This window comes from Ursus arctos, unplaced genomic scaffold (assembly GCF_023065955.2).
Source record: "Ursus arctos isolate Adak ecotype North America unplaced genomic scaffold, UrsArc2.0 scaffold_12, whole genome shotgun sequence".
In the NCBI taxonomy this organism is placed as follows: Eukaryota; Metazoa; Chordata; class Mammalia; order Carnivora; family Ursidae; genus Ursus; species Ursus arctos.
Genome location: NW_026622786.1, coordinates 62409737 through 62428719, shown reverse-complemented (window position 1 = coordinate 62428719; position 18983 = coordinate 62409737). Strand labels below are relative to the sequence as shown.

Here is an 18983-nt window from a genome sequence, read left to right as displayed (position 1 = left end):
AGGGACCCCTTAGGAATGAGATTAGTGCTGTTACAAAAGAGGCCCCAGAGAGCTAGCTTGCCTCTTGCCACCGGCTGAGGATACAAAAAGTCTGCAAGCCCAGAAGACGGCCCTCACCTGACCTTGCTGACACCCTGATCTCAGCTTTCAGGCTCCAGAACCCTAAGAAATACATTTCTACTGTCTATATGCCAGCTAGTCTATGGCATTTTTGTTACGGTGGCTTGAACAACGAAGGCAAATACAATATCCTCTTCTGGTCCTAAGATTTAATTTTTTTTTTTTTAATTTCAGGGACATTCTCTTCAGTTGCCTTGAACATCTTTTCTATTGTACTTTATCCTACTCTCTTACTCAGGAAGGAGAATTATGGGTATGTTGTATCCCCTGTTCTTCCACAGCTGTTACCTTCTCTATAACTATTTTTTATTTTTTAAAAACAAATTTAAAGATTTTTATTTATTTATTTGAGAGAGAGAGAACACTAGCAGGGTTAGGGGCAGAGGGAGAGGGAGAAGCAGACTCCTTGCTGAGCAGGGAGCCCGACATAGGGCTCCATCCCAGCACCCTGAAGGCAGACCCTTAACTGACTGAGCCACCCAGGTGCCCCTCGGTAATTATTTTTAAAAATCTGTGTTCTTTTCCATTTCATTTTGTGATTTTTCTCAAGCTCTCTCCTCTGACCCGGATTCTTCTGAAACTGGGTTTATTACTGTGCCAGACACAGTTTGGCGGTTCTCACCCAGTCCCATTTGCCCACTGTCTCCTCTGGATTTGAGGGAGCTGGAAGCCAGCGGGAAGCAGTGGGAGCTTCTGGCTAGGTTCTGCCAGTGGGAGCGTAGAAGGTGGATGGAAGGGAGAAGCCATTTTTTTCTGCTTCCGGCTGGAGAGATTGCAGGGGACTGGGTCCTGTGGCTGTGCTGTCACCAGCCAAGGCAGGGGGTGGCTTCAGTTCAGAGACAGTGATGGTGACTCCACTGGTCAACAGCAGGTGTGGCTCACGGGTGCCAACTCTGGGTTACAGCCTCACCTCCTATTTGTTTTCCCAGCCTCTTCAACATTTTGTAACAAATTCCCTGCATTAGTTCCCTCTCTACTTTAAATACAGATCTCGAGCCAATGTAGTTTTCCTAATTGAATGCTGACTGCTACAATTACCAGCATCATCCCTTTGCTTCTAAGTGGCTTTACCTCTGAGACGGTTTTCTTTTTCACTTCTGTTTCTCCGTGCTGGCAGCTCGCTGTTCATCTTCTGTGCCTTATCGGTTTTTCTTTAAATCCTTGTATCTCTTCTTGGAGCTCTTTTTGTCTTGTTAAGAGATAACCATGAGCTTCAATTCTTGTGTTCTCTCAGTTTCTCTTGCAACCTATGTTGTGTATCCACTTACTTTTCTGTTTTCTTTCCTCCACTTCTGTTAGTTGCCAGTTACAGTTCCCTACAGTACAGTGGTTCTCAAACTTCGGCATGCATCAAAACCACCTGGAGGGCTTGTGAAACTAGATTCGTGGGTCCCAACCTCAGTATTTCTGAGTCCACAGACCTGCGGGTGGAATAGGAACTGTGCGTTTCTAACAAGTTCTCAGGTAAGAGGCTGCCGTTTCAGGGAGCACACTCTGCGAAGCGCTTGCCAGAGCGGACGCTGTTGGTGGTCCACCCGGACCCCGCAACCAGGCCGATGCACCCAGCTGCCAGCTGCTCTGCGTGTTGGCTGCTAGTGGCTCACAGACGCCCTTTTCCTGAGAAGGTTCCTCAACAAGAGCTACGCTACCCAGAAATTCCTGAGAGATGATGTTCGCCTGAGGGTGACCATGACTGCTGCATTTGTCATGCAGAGTCCTGGGCCCCTGCCTCGGGTGGGAGTACACCTCTCAGGTGCCATTCATGGTCCAGAGCACCCTACGGGGTCAGCCTGGCGCTTCAGCTGAAGCTACAGCTTTTTCTTTTTTTAAGATTTATTTATTTATTTTGGGGGGAAGGGGCAGAGGGAGAGAATCTTGAAGCGGACTTCCTACCGAGCGCGGAGCCCAGTGCGAAACTCCATCCCACGACCCTGAGATCACGACCTGAACGGAAACCAAGAGTTGGACGCTCAACTGACTGAGCCACCAAGGCGCCCCTGAAGCCGTATCATTGATTAACTTTCTCCCCTTGCCTTATCCTGCTTCCTGAGAGCACTCACTCAATAAATCACTCTTACAAGAGTCCCTATTTCAGACTCTGTTTCTAGAGAAACTGACCCAAAGCAGTCCACTTCTGGGTCTTTTCTGATTACTCTTTAACGGGGCTTATTATTTGCTGGAACAGAGTGTGGAAGGATGAGGAGGAGTAAGCTGGGGCGATCTGCAACTTTCATTTAGACTGGCTGTCTTAAATACCCTCTTAAGTTTATTACCTCCTTTGCAATGGAGCTCCTAGAAATCTCCTTCAGTCACACTCTCTCTGCTTCAACTGCCTTCTCACCACCTGCTATGCACTGAATTCATACGTTGTACCCACAATGTGACTGTATATGGAGGCAGGGCCTGGAGCTGGTTATTAAGGTTAGATGAGGCCAGACTATGGCACTGATACAAGAGGATCTGTCCTTTTAAGTAAAGACACCAGAGAGGGGCGCCTGGGTGCTTCAGTCAGTTAAGTGGCTGACTTTGGCTCAGGTCATGATCTTGGGGTCCTGGGTTGGAGCCCTGGGTCAGGCTCCCAGTTTGGCGGGAAGTCTGCTTGTCCCTCTCCCTCTCCTCTGCCCCCCACCCCCACTGGCACTCACTCGCTCTCTCTCTCAAATGAACAAAATCTTTAAAGAAGAAGAAGAAGAAGAAGAAGGAGGAGGAGGAGGAGGAGGAGGAGGAGGAGGAGGAGGAGGAGGAGGAGGAGAAGGGGAGGAGGAGACACCAGAGAGTTCTCTCTCCCGCTCTGTGAAAAGAAGAGGTCATGTGAGCACATAGGGAGATGGTGTTCATCTCCAAGCCAGGAAGAGAGGTCTCACGGGAAACTAACTACGCTGGCACCTTGATCTTGGCCTTTCAGTCTCCAGAACTGTGAGAAAATAAATGTCTGCTGTTCAGGCGTCATAGCCTGAGGTAATTTGTTTCAGCGGCTCGAGCTAAGACAGCCTCCTTCACCATGCTTCCCCCAGCAGTCTCCTTGGTGTATCCTGCCTGTCTCTCCTTCAGCTCCGTCTCTCCAGCCATTCTGGGTTATTAACCTCAGCCCTCTGGGGACATTCCCCCTCCTCTGAAGCTACCTGCAGGCTGAGATGGCTTCAGTCTAATAAAAAAATTGCTGAAGCAGCCTTTCGTGTCTGTGACATGTTCAAGAAAGTCTCTAGTTCTGGGAGAGCATGGCAGTTCTCAGCTTCCTTTTTACCAAAATCCTGATTTCACAGTACTTAGTGAAAATCCTTTCCAGTGAGAGGCTATAACTATTTCCTTGAAGATGAAATTCTTTTTTTCTTTCTTTCTATAATTCTTTTGTTGTGAATAATGAGTTTTGAGAAAGGGGATGAAGTAAAAATCCCTTTACTCCACCATCTTTACTCAGAAGTATCCATCTTATATTTACATATGATTTATATCCCTTTATAAAGTATCATCTTTGCTGTCTGTATATATGCTTTTTTTTTTTTTAAAGATTTTATTTATTTGACACAGAGAGACACAGGGAGAGAGGGAACACAAGCAGGGGGAGTTGGAGAAAGAGAAGCAGGCTTCCAGCTGAGCAGGGAGCCCGATGCGGGGCTTGATCCCAGAACCCTGGGATCATGACCTGAGCTGAAGGCAGATGCTTAATGACTGAGCCACCAGGTGCCCCTGTATATATGCTTTCTAGTGTATGGATGCATAGTTGTTTCCAGTTTCCTGTCCTGTAAATAGCATTGCTATCAATCTTTCTGCACTTGTCATTCATCTGATTATTAGAATACATTTCTAGAAATGCAATTTGTGTCAAAAGCTATGTGTGTGTTTAAAACTTTGCACACTGCCACATGTAATTTTTGAGAAGGTTCACTATCAGCTACAAAGGGCTATTGGAGCATCACCTAGAAAGTGAAGCCCCCAAAGGATGCCCCTCATAGAGGGTCCTTCCTGAGACAGGAGTCATAACAGCAATGCTTTTTAAAAAGTCTGTATAAATGAGTGAGAGACACAAGAATTTTCATTTGTGCAATATTTCTTTGCCCTGTTTGAGCACATGGTTAAAATGTCATTAGATATTTACTTTTTAAAAAAGTAAAAAATTGGGGTGCCTGGTTGGCCCAGTCAGTTAAGCATCTGCCTTCGGCTCAGGTCATGATCCGGGTCCTGGAATGGAGCCCAGTGTTGGGCTCCCTGCTCAGCGGGGAGTCTGCTTCTCTCTCTCTGCCCCTACCACCCCCATTTGTGCTTTCTCTCTCAAATAAATAAAATCTTTAAAAAATAATAATAAAAAAACAAAAAAGTAAAAACTTGATACAAGGCACTGTGGTAGGCACTGGCCCACAGTAAGTGATCCAAAGGTATATATTTTATTAGCTAGCTTTATGAAAAACTCCTCAAGGATGTTATAGTATAAAGAGATACAGTCAACACATTTTAATTGAAAATCTACTATGTGCCAGGCACTGTTCTAAGGCCTGAGGATACAGTCAAGCAAAAGCAACAAATATTCCCTGCCCTTGTGGAATTTACATTCTAGTGAGGGAAAGAGACAATAAACACGATATATATGATAAAGAAGAAAAAAAATATGTGTTAGCAATAAGCAGGGCCATCCCTGAAAGGTTGTGGTTGCCGAGGGCGATTCAATCATTTGAGCCCCTACCCAAGATACTCACACTTGAAAGCAGACTGCACTGCCCCCATCTTTCACAGCAGGCTTGGGATATGATTAAAGGGAAAAAAGCTCAGTTGAATTTTAGTGGTAGTGAGAAAAGACGAGTAAGGTACCAGATGCCCTGAAGCACAGGACCTAGGGCGGCTAGTCCCAGAACAAAGGAGACAAACAACCGGGAAGGAAGACTGAATGTGTTTATGTTGCAATGGTGTGTGTGGGTGCGGACCGGCAAGGGTGATGAGACGCTGTAATTGTAGATACCCGGGGCCAGGGAAGGCCTCGCTGAGGAGATTCTGTGTAAGGATCTGAAGTTCGTGAGGAAGCTAGCTGTACAGATAGCTAAGGAAAGAGCCCTCTGGGCAGAGGAGGCAAACTCAAAGGTCCCCCAGAGCACACAGCACGCTGGGAGTCAGGAGTCAGTGGGTAAGTGGAGGTAAATCCAAATGGGGGATGAAGGGGATCGAGGAAGCCAACTGGGGACAAATGAGACTTTAAAAAGATGATGGGGTTTAGCAGTGAAGAAAAAAGAAAAAAGATAAAGCCACATTTTATTATACCTATTGCTGAAACGTGGAGAGGTTTTTATAAGGTGAAGTGAATCTTTAAAGTCCAGGAAAACGAAGGTGAAAGAATGCTGTTTTTAAGGATCATAACATGGTATTACAAGCACTACACTGATAACTTGTTCTCTGCGTCCACAGAAGACAGACACAGAGAAAGAAGACTTAGAGATACTTTACCAGGCCTGTGCCAAAGAGATCAATCAGACAACCCCTGGAGATCCCTTCAGGCAAGCGCGAGCCTTAGCACTGTTTCTTACACAAAGAATCACTGACATTTCAGTTTAGGAAGTTGGCCAAAAGAAAATCCTTAGCATTTCATTTTATTGAACATGAACACAATTGCTCCAAGTCACCTTCCTTCTCAAAAGCCTTAACCGGCTCCAGTGTTAAGGGAAAATATTTGAAAGCATTAAAAGCTCTCTGTGATCTGGCTGTAATGTATGGTTTTAGTCTTATTCTTTGCCCTAGTCAGACTTAAATATTCATCACCCCCAAATGTGTCTGAGGACCGAGTACTCCTCACATCTTCGATCACACCAACATTGCTCTTCAAATACGTTACTCTCCTCCATTTATCCAAAACCTACCTTTCTGAGAGTAAATTTGGGCAACAAATCTTGGTAAGTGGTTTACCAGGAAGTATTAAGAACCTTAAAACTGTTCCTAACTTTGACTAATTCCCTTCTGGGAATCTCCTCTAAGGAAATCATCTGAGACGCAGGCAAAGATTTTTGCACAAAGATGCCCTCAGCAGCATTATTGATTTTTATTTTTCTATTACGAAGAATGTCAAGCATACACAGAGAGGTGCATGCAGTGAGGTCCCATATATCCACCAACCAGATTTAATCCTTTACTGCCATACTTGTTTCAACTAACACTTTTTCCCTTAAAAAATATGCTTAAGAATTTTAAAGCAAATCCCAGCTATCAGGGCATTTTACCCCTTTATACTTCGATATACATGTTTGAAAAAATATGAGCATTTTCTTACCTAAGCTTAATGCCAGTAACACAGCTAGCAAAATGAACAGTAACACCCAATCCATAAGCATATTCCCTCAAATATGCTTGTTTTGCTCAAATCAGCAGCCAAATAACATCCGCACATGGCATGTGGCTTTGGGGGCTCTTATGTCTTTTTGAATCTAGAGTGGACCCCTTCCTTAATTAAATACCATTTTTCATGCCACTGATTTATGGAAGAAACCAGGTCACTTGTTCTGTAGGATAAGCCACATTCTAGATTTGTCTGTGAATCAGTCGGGATAGGCCAGGTTATAGTCCGAATGAAGCTTTATTTTTCCTTCTGTATGTCCAACTCACACTGAGACGTCTGCTCCCTGCTATCGCCAGCTCACTTCCAGACCCAGACTGGTGAAGCAGTTACTTTGCAGAACATCTTGCTGGCCGTCGTGACAGAGAAAGAAAAGAGCTTTGAAGCGTCTCATGCAGGCCTCGCTACCACTTTCCCCTCATCTCATTGCCCACAACTGGTCACATGGCCCTACCCAAACGAAGAAGGCCAGGAGGTCTATCTCACCACGTGCAGGAAAGGCACAGATCTGGGCATTTCGGTGAGCTACAAAATGGCTACTAGTCTGTTTGCTGCCCTGTGGTGTCATTTTACTTGCTTTTCCATCCCCAGTATTTCCCGAAAAATAGAAGTTAACTCTAGAACTTGATTCAATTCAGGCTCAGTAATTTTGGCAAAAGGACTTCAGAGGTTGGCCCGTGTGCCTGATATCGCATCACATCAGGGGCACAGAGTAATAACTGTAGCGGATTATAGCAGCAACAGCCACTGCCCCCCTGCCTCCCACCGTATATATGCATATGCGAAGACCATGAGAGAGAGGCAAGAGTGAGAGAGATTGAGTTTAAGAAATTGCTCCTATGATTATGAAGTCTGGCAAGTCCAAAATCTGTAGGGTTGGCTGACAGGCTGAAGAGCTGTTGTTGCACAAGTCTGAGCGCCGTCTACTGGTAGAATTCCTTCTTGTCCAGGAAAGGCCAATCTTTGGTCTATTAAGGTCTTCAACTGATAGGATGGAGGGCAATCTGCTTTACTCAAAGTCCACCGATTTAAATGTTAATCTCATCCCAAAAATACCCCACATATAAACATTCAGAATGTTTGAACAAACATCTGGGCATTGTGACCAGTCTATGACACACATAAAATTAACTATCACAAACATATTTCACTCAGATTATGGTATGGGTTGAACTATGTCTCCGAAAAGACATGTTGAAGTCTTAATCCCTGGTACCTGTGAATGGGACCTTACTTGAAAATATGACTGTTACAGATGTAATTAGTTATGATGAGGTCATACTGGAATAGGGCAGGCCCTAATTCAATATGACTGATGTCCTTAAAAGAAGAGAAGATACACAGAAACAGGTACACACAGAGGGAAGATGATGTGAAGACACACAAAACGCCATATGATGATAGAGGCAGAAATTGGAGCTACAGTGCCACAAGCCAAGGAATGCCAAGGAATGCCAGAAACTAAGAGAGAGGCATGGAACAGATTCTCCTTCGGAACCTCCAGTAGGAACAAACCCAGTCAATACCTTGATTTCTGACTTCTAGCCTCTAAAACTGCGAGACAATAAATTTCTATTACTATAAGCTATCAAGTTTGTAGTACATTATTATGGCAGCCTTAGGAAACTAAAATGAACGACATACACAAAATACTATGTTCTAATGTCACTGTTTCTTTTGTGTTTATCAACCTGTGATAAAGTTAGGTTCGTACATTTCTGTTTGTTTTCAAAATTCTGGACTTTCTTTTTTGTTTTAATGTTTGGCTACATTAGTTACTTATGTTTTCAAAAGTCAAGCTATATAATAAAGCATATTCAGAAAAGTTTTATTTCCCTCTAATCTGTCCTATCCTGTTCCATACTTCCCCAACATATACAAAAAATCAACTAATATCAATAATGGTTGTCTGTGGGAAGTCAGATTATGTTTTTCCTAATTCTTCTTTGAGATTTTCAAATCAGGGCAAAAATAAAATTAAAAGAAAAAAATAAAATTATTTGTACAAGGCCCAGCTCAAGTCCCATGGCCTCCACGAAACCTTTCCATAAGTACTTTCTCTTTTCTGAACTCATATATTTACTGTCTATATTGCTCACTTAGCTCTTTTCATCAGTCCAATCAATGAATTAAAAAATTAATGCACTGAACCTAAAAAAATTCATGCACTGAGATCTGACAGGTACTCTGTGAGATGCCGTGAGGACACAATGTATTATCAGTGAAGTTTTCATATATAGTCATTTCCTTCATTAAGTTGTATATCGAAGTGAGAGCTTTCTTATAGCCCACATGGTGGCCATCACTCCTGACTAATGAACCAAATTCCTTTGCACAAAATGTTGAAGAGAAAATAAAAACTAAAACAGATTGATACAAATCCTTTTAATAAAGCATACCAATGACAGCTTCATGTTTAAATAAATATATTGTTAAAAAATCATGCAAGAGCATTTTGTTATAATTACTAAGAAAGATTTGAGACTGCTAGTCCCTCTGCAGAAACACTATGCACAGATGCAAAATGATCAAAGGCTGATATAATAATGAATCTCAAGTAAGTGGCGTGGCCATCTCGTGTCTGCAAAGGAAAAATCAATATGGAAGCTTTTAGCAATTCTAGTTAACTGTTAAATAGCAGTTAGCAGAAGAAAGGGTTTGATGCAAAAATGATATCCTAAATATGTAATAATATATGAGATATAATATTCAGAGGAGAAGCCAGCTGCACATAACAGTACCGCTGCTCTTCTGTATCATCAGGCAAATATCAGCATTGGTTTGATGCAAAAATAGCAGGTGGAACTAAAAATCACCACTTTACATTTCTGAATAATTTTTTTAAAGTGTCTTTCTAAAGTATTTTTCATGTTAGGAGACTTCCTTTGTTTGATGATTCCTCGGACTATACTACCCTGACTATACTACATTTTATATTTTTACATTTATATAATTTCTCTGGAAAGCAATATGGCAATATATAAAAGCAGCTATAAATAAGTCTACACTGATGGATCCAGTAATTTCAATCCTTGGAATTTAATCTTAGAGAATAATTTAAAAGGTGAAGATCATGGTAGTGAGAACATGCGTAAGATGTCCCCTGTAGGATTACTTACAATGACAGAGGGAGGAAAAATGAAATTAGTGAACATTTGCTTATTTTCATACATTCATTTTAAAATTACAATTATGAAACTTGTAATATAATATTGTTTAAAAAGATACAAAGTTCTTCATTTTTACTATTATAACTATGTGACGCACATTGACAACTAGAAGAAAATAAGTGTAATAAAAGCTCTTGTGGCAAGATACTAAAATCATGGGTGACTTCCAGCTGCCCACTCCCCCTTACTACTTTCCAAATGTTCTATAATGTTGCAACGCTCCTTGATTCACAGTGAGTCCTGAAACAAAATACTTAGCAGAGGCTTACTAATCATAACCCATTAGTAAAGATGGAGAAAAACAGGCAGATAAAATTCAGTCTAATTAATCATTTTTCTGGCCCCCACTGGCCTCTCCAGTCGTTGGGCACATTTGGGTGGTGGGGAAGATAATTAATAGCATTCAAAAACTTCCTACAGAATCTTTTGAAGCACGGATTTCATAGCAGCACCCAGTAAGTTGTGAAGAAGGAAACTTAATGGACTAGGTTTCTCTTTCAGCCTCATTTAGAGAAACTTTAATTAAACAAACACTACCACCTAAAAAAAAAAAAAAAAAAGCCCACACATTCAGTTGTTTCACTTTTTTGTGTTTGTCTAAACCCAGGGCCTGATAAACTAGCAGGAACAGAGAAACTCCTGATGAGGCAGCAGCTTCCTCATCAACGGGCATTCATTCCACTTGACAAGCAAAGCCCAATGGAATGTTGTCGAAAAATGCTGGTTCTCTTTCCACCTCGTCTCTCTTTGGCTTATTTGTTGCTGATCCTATGCTCCAGTTCCCCTTATGTGAATCTCCCTTGTCCTTTCATGCTTAAATTAACATCCGATTTTGGCATCTCAACCTTTTTTGATTCCTATTCTAAAAGGCCTACAGAATCAAATGAAAGAAAGCAAAGCAAGTAAATACTTCAAAATGAACAAAATAAAAACAAATAAGTGAATTGTTTTATCCTTGTTGAATATCCTGTTATTCAATGGCAGATAAAAGCCTAGTTTATGCATGCTTTATTTAGAGTATAATATTGTTGAGAACGACCTTCTCTTTTGGTTGATTAGGTATAGAACCTATAATACATTAACTTTGTGACTAAGGAGATAGATTTAAAATGTAAATACATCGTGCTGGCTAAAGATAATGTTTATCTCTACAAAGTATTATCAACTTACCATAATTTCTTCATTTTGAAGCTGTCCCTCTGTGTGGACTAGATCTAAAAACACAAATTTAACAAATGAGTTAGGGTTCAAAACACATGAGGATAGCTACTGAAATTTATGTTCAGCAAAACACGATGTCTGGTAAACTATAGTTAGATCAGACATACCAGGGTTTGGGGGTTAAAATTCAATATCAAAATAGGAATATTTGATATAAAAGGCATGAAAGATAAACTGTGGGCTCTAAAACATCTCTAGCGAGGATAAACTAAAGGAAATGTAAATCAGAGTAAGGGAATATAAAGTAAGGAATTGATAAAATGTGAACATCCCTTTTAAGGATCAAGCCACTCCCACTTATTAGAGGCCTGAAAGGAGCCATCTTATTGCCACTCTCATGGGTAATGACTACAGCTCAGTTTCTCACGCTGAATTTTTACTGTGATGTTGAATTATGTTGCCCGTGAATTGATCTTTTTTGGTATCCAACTTTAGAAAACTTTTACTTATATAATTTTAAAACAGATTAACTAAAAAACAAAAAACAAAAGCAGATTAACTTAGTTGGTCACAAGTTAATCATATCAAACATTCTTTTGGAAACATGAATATTTGATTGATATAATAATAAATACTGACATTATTTAGAAATTAATTTTATTTGTATCAGAATAGTTAGTGCACATAATTTTTAAAGGCACATACACAAAAAGGGTGGTCTCTGGGAAGTAAGATGGTGCATGACTGTTTCCTAACCTCTCTCTGAGGTAATGAATAGCAATCCCCTGCTTGACCCTTTCTTTCTCTTCCAGTCCTGCTCCTGAGAGGCAAATGTTTTCAACTCCTTCAGCCTTTTTTCCTTAGAATTGTAACATGCTTATATTCCTTTTCTCGATTTATCAATGTTTTACAGACTTTATATTATGGTAGAGGAAAATTTAGGTCTCTTACATCAATATCTTCTTCCTCTTCCTACAACATTTCCCTCCTACCATCCTCTCAGTTTTGAAATTGGATTACATATTGCCTATGTAAATGTTATTTATGCTGAGATAAGTATTGATTATGATCCCATTTTCTTTCTTATACAACTCCTCCTCTACCAGGAGTTAATAATAACCTGTTTCATTGCTTAGTTTTTTAATTATGAAAAATTAGAAAATCTCACTTACATCAAAGAAGACACAATATAATTCCTGTATATACCCATCATCTTGATTTTATAATTACTAACATTTCACTATACTTTCACTGATTTATGGATTTTTTTTTTGCTAAAGTATTTTATTTTTTTAAAGATTTTATTTATTTATTTGAGAGAGACAGAGAGTGAGCATGAGCAGGGCGGAGGGGCAGAGGGGGAGAGAGAAGCAGATTCCTTGTTAAGCAGGGAGCCCAACGTGGGGCTCGATCCCAGGACCCTGAGATCATGACCTGAGCTGAAGGCAGACGCTTAACCAACTGAGCCACCCAGGCATCCCTTGCTAAAGTATTTAAAAGAAAATCTAAGACAACGTGACTTTTCACCTCCAAATATCTGATTATCCATTTCTCAATAATAAGGATATTTTCTTACATAACCATAATACTATTACCATACTAACATTAAAAATACTTTAATATCATATAATACCCAGTCCACATTCAGATTTCCCACTTGTCCCCAAAACGTCTTTTTATAGTTGGTTTATTCACATCAGAATTAAGTCTCCTTTAATCTTGAACTGCTTTCTCTCCCCCACACACATTTTTTCCCATGTCACTGACTTATTGAAGAGACCAGGTCAGTTTTTCTGTAGAATGTCCCACATTTTGTCATCTTGCCTCTTCATGGTTTCATTACATTTATTCCTCTATCCTTTGTTTCCTATATACTGGAATTAGAGCTAAAGGCTTAATTATATTCAGGGTTTGAGGCCTTCATCAAATGTCCGGTGATCTTTGGCTATCTTTTGTTACTTATAAATAAATCATTTGAAAACTGTGTGTATGAACCAGGCTCACTGACTAGGACTTCAATAGAGTGACCAGGAATGAGCTAGCCTTTGTCAGTAGCCATATATCTTTTTTTCTGGAGCCATTCGGTTTCTCCAAAAATATTTAGTCTCCTGGCCAGGGCTATATTCTTGAGTGCTGTCATAAATAGTAGAGCACAGAAGAGTTCTCGCCATTCAGTATGCAGGCTTCCACTTAAATACCCTGTTTTCAACTCCACATCTCACTTACCTTCTCTAGTACGTCTGGTCTCCCTGAGTTCTGAGCCTCAACATTCAGTGTTCCTCGTTATCCCCTGCAGGTCGTTTCTGGGAGGAAGGAGGAGTCATCTAGCTTTGTGGGACAGGAGAACTTACCCTAGGGTCAAACACTCTGTATATAGATGTTCAACCAATCACTCTTGTTTTCTGGTCCATGTCTCACTCGCACTTTCCATGGTACCTCTGCCTTCAAATTCTAGACCTTCCTGAGGCTTTTTGGGCAAACTGGCTTGCTTTACATTGATATTCTCCTTGGAGGGCACTTAGGTTGTAACCTACCCCATTTAGCTACATTAGCTACTTCTCTTCCATCTGTGTTCTCTCTTCCATAATATAGATTAACCTCTCACATCCTCTTTGGTCTCCTGTTTTTTGTTTGTTTGTTTGTTTTTAGTTTTTGTCCTTGTAGGTTTATGCTTCCTTTTATTCCTTTACTATTATTTTCACGGTATTTTGGGAAGGAAAGGAAATAGACACGCGAAGACAACATGTTGTGTTTAATTGGAGGCAATTCTGCTGATGATATTTAAATAGTACCATTAGGAAGGAAGGAAAGACGAGAAACTAACATTTATTGTCTACCATATATAGTAAAGTAGATACTATGGTCACAAAAACCTTAAATGGTAGGTTACTGTCCCATTTTTCAGATAAGGATTCTGAAACTCAGAAAAATTAAGTACTAACATGCTAACAGTTACATAATCAGTAAGTGAAGAAGCAGTCCTGTATTCAAACCTGGGTTTTTCTAGGCTCTTCATAAGTCACAAGAGTCATCTTTTTTCACCAAAATGCCCCTCAACTGGAGACACAGAATCAAAGGACAATTCTCTACTCCCTCATGCCCAGAACAATGCTGGTAAAAAAGCACATACCTCTTTCAATCCATGGCTCAAAATCAACTGGCTCTTTAGATGTGCTCTTTTCAATCCTCAAGGTCCTCACTGACATTGTAAGTAAACAAAATAAAGTGTTAATTACCTACCTGATTTTATGTTGCTGTCCCTATATTCCTTTTTTTCTCTGTCTGAAAGGGTCAAGCACTGGTGGGACTGCACAAAGTACTGGGATCAGAAACACATGCTCTGAAAATCATTTACATGTTGTTTTTCTATAGGGCCCCATGGTAAAATGCAGTCTTGTGTCACTGTAATCTTATACATGTTTGCAAAGCGCACAATACAAAATTAGTAGAGTCTTTTCGAATTTGGTATCATCCAGAATTTTTTGTGTACTGGTAATAGTAATAATAAAAATAATAATTATCATTATACTGTTAGTGATCTTGGTCATAAACCTTTATGGAGAAACTACTGTGAGTCAGGCATATTTACTTGTTCACTCTTGACTATAATCTTCTAAGAAAAAGTATTACTAATCCACTTTACTGATGAGGAAACAGGCTTAGAGAAGTCAGGCAAAGTGTTCAATGATATAGAGCCATTAAAGGCCAGAGGTGGAATTCAAACTTTAGGTGTGTCTGACTCCAGAGCCTCTACAATTAATGACAAAAGAGAGACTTAACCAGGATGCAGGCATCTTCCTTCTGCATTGCTTTTTCTCTGTTACCCCTAACCCAGGTCCTGCTACCCCAGAGCCATTATTCTCTTCTCTGTTCTGTACCCCGGCGGGGGCAGGGGAGAGGGGGAGGACCCCTGTGGATTGCAGCACTGGCTACTGGTCGGATTTGGCCAATGAGAGCCACTGGGAGGAAACTGGAGGGCAGTGGTGAAGTGAGATCAGGTTATTTTTTCCCCACTCCCTTCCTGCTTCCATGCGCTGTCTTTGACTGTGGTTGGGTCCCTTCATGATTACATCTGCTGCCAGGCAGGCCCTCTGCCACAGACTCCAGCTCTCACCGGGCTCTGGTAACACAATTTCTGTCCCTTTTCCCAGGGGTGGTAATGGCTTATTGCTGTGGCCAGTTTCAGGGCGTTCTCACCATCCCCGGTTTGTTCCCTTAGCCAGACCATAATTTTGTAAGTAATCCCTATCAATAAAGTCTTTTCATTTGAACCATCTGGGATGTATTCTCTCCTGCCATGATTTTGTCTGAAATACTTTATCCTTAAATAAACACAAGACAGGATTAGAATGATGTTCCAATGGGAGAGACTCCTCCTAAATCCCTCAGAAAATGCCATTATTAATAGAAGAATAAAAATTATCCAATGCAAATAATCAAGGTTATCAGATTTTCAGAAAGAATTTGACAGAGAATCCCAAGCCAAATGAATCTGGAATAAAGATGTTGAAGAACCTAGTGTTCTGGCAAGCTGGCTTCTTATGTTCATAGTAGGGTTTTTTGCCAAAGATTTTCACAAAGTAAATTGCATGGAAATTATTATGCACTTTGGAAGGGCTTCAAATTTGCAATTTTAGAGACGTTAACTGTGCTCCAGGCAGTTAACCCATACTCCCCACCCTCCCACCCCAGTCATAAAACTGGATTCCATGCTACAAAAAAAGTTAGTGTTTTGCCAAAGATTACATACGTGCTCTCTGCCAATGGGAAAATTAAAAGATGATGAATATTAATATATGATTTGCTTACCAAAGTAACTTTGGATTACAAGCCTTTCAATCCTCACATGTTTGTGAAAACAAATAATGAACTCTTGGGGAAACATTCCTGTTGTGGTCCAAAATGTTTCTGGATTCCTATTGTTAATTTTAAAGAAAAAGAAAAATGAAGAGCCAAATAAAAATATTTAATCACAAAATTCTAGGGGATAAGTATTTTAAATAAACGACCCTGGATTCTTGAAATCCCTTTCTATCTCTTCCTTCTGCCTCTAATCTCTCCCCAACTTTAATAATTCTTCTTTACTACTAGCAGATACATTTTTTAAAAACATAGAAATGGAATTGATATCACTCTTGTCTAAAAGCCTTCAGTGGCCCCTTATCACCTATAAATCTGCCGGTGTAGAATGGCATTTTACGACTCTGTACAATCTGGTCCCATTATTAAAGTGTCTCCCGTCATGGTATCCTCTCCCGTTACTGCAGTCACATTGGGCCAATTAAGATTCTGCAAACATGTCATGCAGGCTCATGTTTCTGTGTCTTACTTAGTTCATGAGGTTCTCTTGACCCCAAAGTCTTTCTCCCGTTAGGAGTTTATTCGCTCTTTGGTCCCATCCCTCAACCCCAACTAGTCAGAATCTCTTCCTCAGGCCTCCTTTGCACTCAGCGTCCATTTTTGCATTGGTACTTACCTCTTCTGCTTTTATGACTCCTGCTAGATGCTGAGTTTTCTGAGTCCAACCACCTTCTCTTAATTATCTTTATAACCCAGCAACTATCACCATGGCTGACCCATAGTAGATGCACAGATGTGTGTTGAAAAAAAAATGCATTCAATTTTATGTCATATATATAGTTAAATATATATGTAATATATATGGTACCGTCCACAGAAATAACCATTTCTATTTTAACTATTCAATCTCCTTCTTTCTTTTTTGGAGGTAAAATTTTACCTACAGTGAAAGTTATTTTAAATATATAATTCAATGAATTTTGACAAATGTATATAACTTATGTAACCAATATGCTAGGGCAACCAATACCCCCAATCAAGATATGTAACATTTCCATTACTCCAGAAACTTTTCTTCTCTTTCCTTCTAGACAATTCTTACCTCCCTTAGGCAACTATTGCTCTGATTTCTGTGATCATAGACTATGCCACAATTTGGTTATTCATTCTTTTGTTTGATTATTTTGTTGGATATTTGGATGCTTCCAGCTTTTTAGTATTATGAATAGGTTGTTATGAACATTCTTCTACAAGTGTTTTTGGGACATATTTTCATTTCTCTTGGGCAATTATTGGGAGTAGAATTGCTGGGTCATACGGCAGAGATTTGTTTAACTTTACAAGAAGCTGCCAGATTCTCAAAGTGATTGTACTATTTTACATTCCTACCAGCAATGTAAGAGAGTTCTAGTTGCTCCACAGCCTTTCCAACACTTGCCTTTGTCAGCCTTTTTAATTTTAGGCATTCTAGTGGATATAAAATGGTATCCTACAATGATATTAATTTGCATTTCCCTGATAACAAATGATGCTAAGCACTTTTTTTCATATATATATTTATATACAAATATCAGAAGCTTTACTTACAACATAATACATATTTTATATATGTATTATACACAGTATTCTTACAATAAAGTAAGCTAGAGTAAAGAAAATGTTAAGAAAATCTGAAGGAAGAGAAAATATTTACACCTCTGAAAGCATATTTATTGAAAAAAATCCCATGCAGTTCAAACCCATGTTGTTCAAGGGTCAACTGTACTTTCCTATTTTTATTATTTGTTTCTTTTCTATTTTGTTTCTTAATGATTTTTATGTCTAAGAAATCTTTGCCTACCTCACTGTTACAAATGTACTTTCTGATGTTTTCTTCTTGAAGTTTAGTAATTTCAGCTCTGAGTGGAGATCTATGATCCATCCTGAATTAACTTTTGGGTTTGGTATGAGGTAGGGGTGGAGGTTCTTTTTTATCAGTATGTTTATTCAGGTGTTCTAGCACCATTTATTAAAAGATTTGCCTTTTCTTATTGAACTGCCTTGGTGTCTTTGCCTAAAATTAATGGACTATATATGGGTAGATCTGTCCCCTTCATTTTTTCCCATTGATCTGTTTCTATATCCTTAGCCTTCTGTTGAAAATTAACTGACCTTGTATATGTGGGTCTATTTCTCAGCTTTCTATTCTGTTCCATTGGTATATATATCTACCTTTACAAAAATACCACACTATTTTGATTACTGTAAGTTATTTTTAAGTCTTGAAATCAGATAATGTAGGTGTTCAAACTTTCTTCTTTTCCAGATTACTTTGACTAGACTAGGCCTTTGCATTTCCATATATATTTCAGAATCAACTTGTGTTTTACATAAAAGTCAATTGAGATTTTGATCAACACTGTACTGAATCAACAGGTTATTTTAGGAAGAAATTGCCACCTTAACAATATTGAGTTTTCCAATCATGAATCTTTTCATCTACTTAGTTATTTAATTTTTCTCTGCAACATTTTATGGTTTTCACTGTAAAGGCCTTCCATATCTTATTAAATTTATTCTTTTTTTTTTTTTTAAGATTTTATTCATTTATGCGACAGAGAGACAGCCAGCAAGAGAGGGAACACAGCAGGGGGAGTGGGAGAGGAAGAAGCAGGCTCCCAGCGGAGGAGCCCGATGTGGGACTCGATCCCGGAACGCCGGGATCACGCCCTGAGCCTAAGGCAGACGCTTAACGACTGCGCCACCCAGGTGCCCCATATCTTGTTAAATTTATTCTTAACTCTTTTATGTTTTGACTGCTATTGGAAATGAAATTTTTTTAAACTTCAATTTCCAACTATTTCCTGCTATTATACAGTAATACAACTGATTTTTGCATATTGACCTTGCTAAATCTGCTTATTAGATCTAGGAGGTTTTTTAATAGATTCCTTGTTTTTTGTAGATTCCTATGAAACATTAATATCTGTGAACAAAGACAATTTCATTCTTTTTTTTTTTTTTTAATTTATTTGACAGAGAGAGAGAGAGACCACAAGCAGGGGGAGTGGCAGGCAGACGGAAAAGCAGGCTCCCCACTGAGCAGGGAGCCCGATGTGGCACTGGATCCCAGGACCTTGGGATCATGACCTGAGCCGAAGGCAGAAGCTTAATCTACTGAGCCACCCAGGCACCCCAATTTCACTCTTTCTAATCCTTATGCCTTTTATGTCTTTTTTGGCCTTATTGATGGGCTAAAACCTCCAAAACAATGCTGAATAGGAACAGTGAGAGCAAACATCCTTGCTCCGTTTCCAATATCAGGAGAAAAGCATTTATTATTTCACCACTAAGCTGAACATGTTTAGTAAATGCCTTTATCAGATTCAGGATGTTCCCTTCTCTTCCTTGTTTGCTAAGAATTGTTATCATGAATGAATGTT

At 39.6% G+C, this 18983-nt stretch overlaps 1 protein-coding gene across 8 annotated transcripts in view; it reads right to left on the bottom strand.

Annotated features, from left to right (window-relative positions):
- The window catches only part of IFT25 (intraflagellar transport 25), a 79372-nt gene that overhangs the window by 37037 nt on the left and 23352 nt on the right, over positions 1 to 18983 (bottom strand). For 5 of the 8 annotated variants that reach the window (XM_057310647.1, XM_057310646.1, XM_057310643.1 and 2 more), the window contains 3 exons: positions 15571 to 15677; positions 13892 to 13960; positions 10771 to 10814 (listed from right to left, as the gene is read on the bottom strand). In XM_057310647.1, coding sequence (XP_057166630.1) covers positions 10771 to 10814; positions 13892 to 13960; positions 15571 to 15677 — 220 coding nt within the window. Of the gene's footprint in view, positions 1 to 659; positions 7415 to 8800; positions 9012 to 10770; positions 10815 to 13891; positions 13961 to 15570; positions 15678 to 18983 lie in introns of those variants that run through there. The other 3 variants (XM_057310644.1, XM_044383854.3, XM_044383853.3) reach the window with 2 other exon arrangements.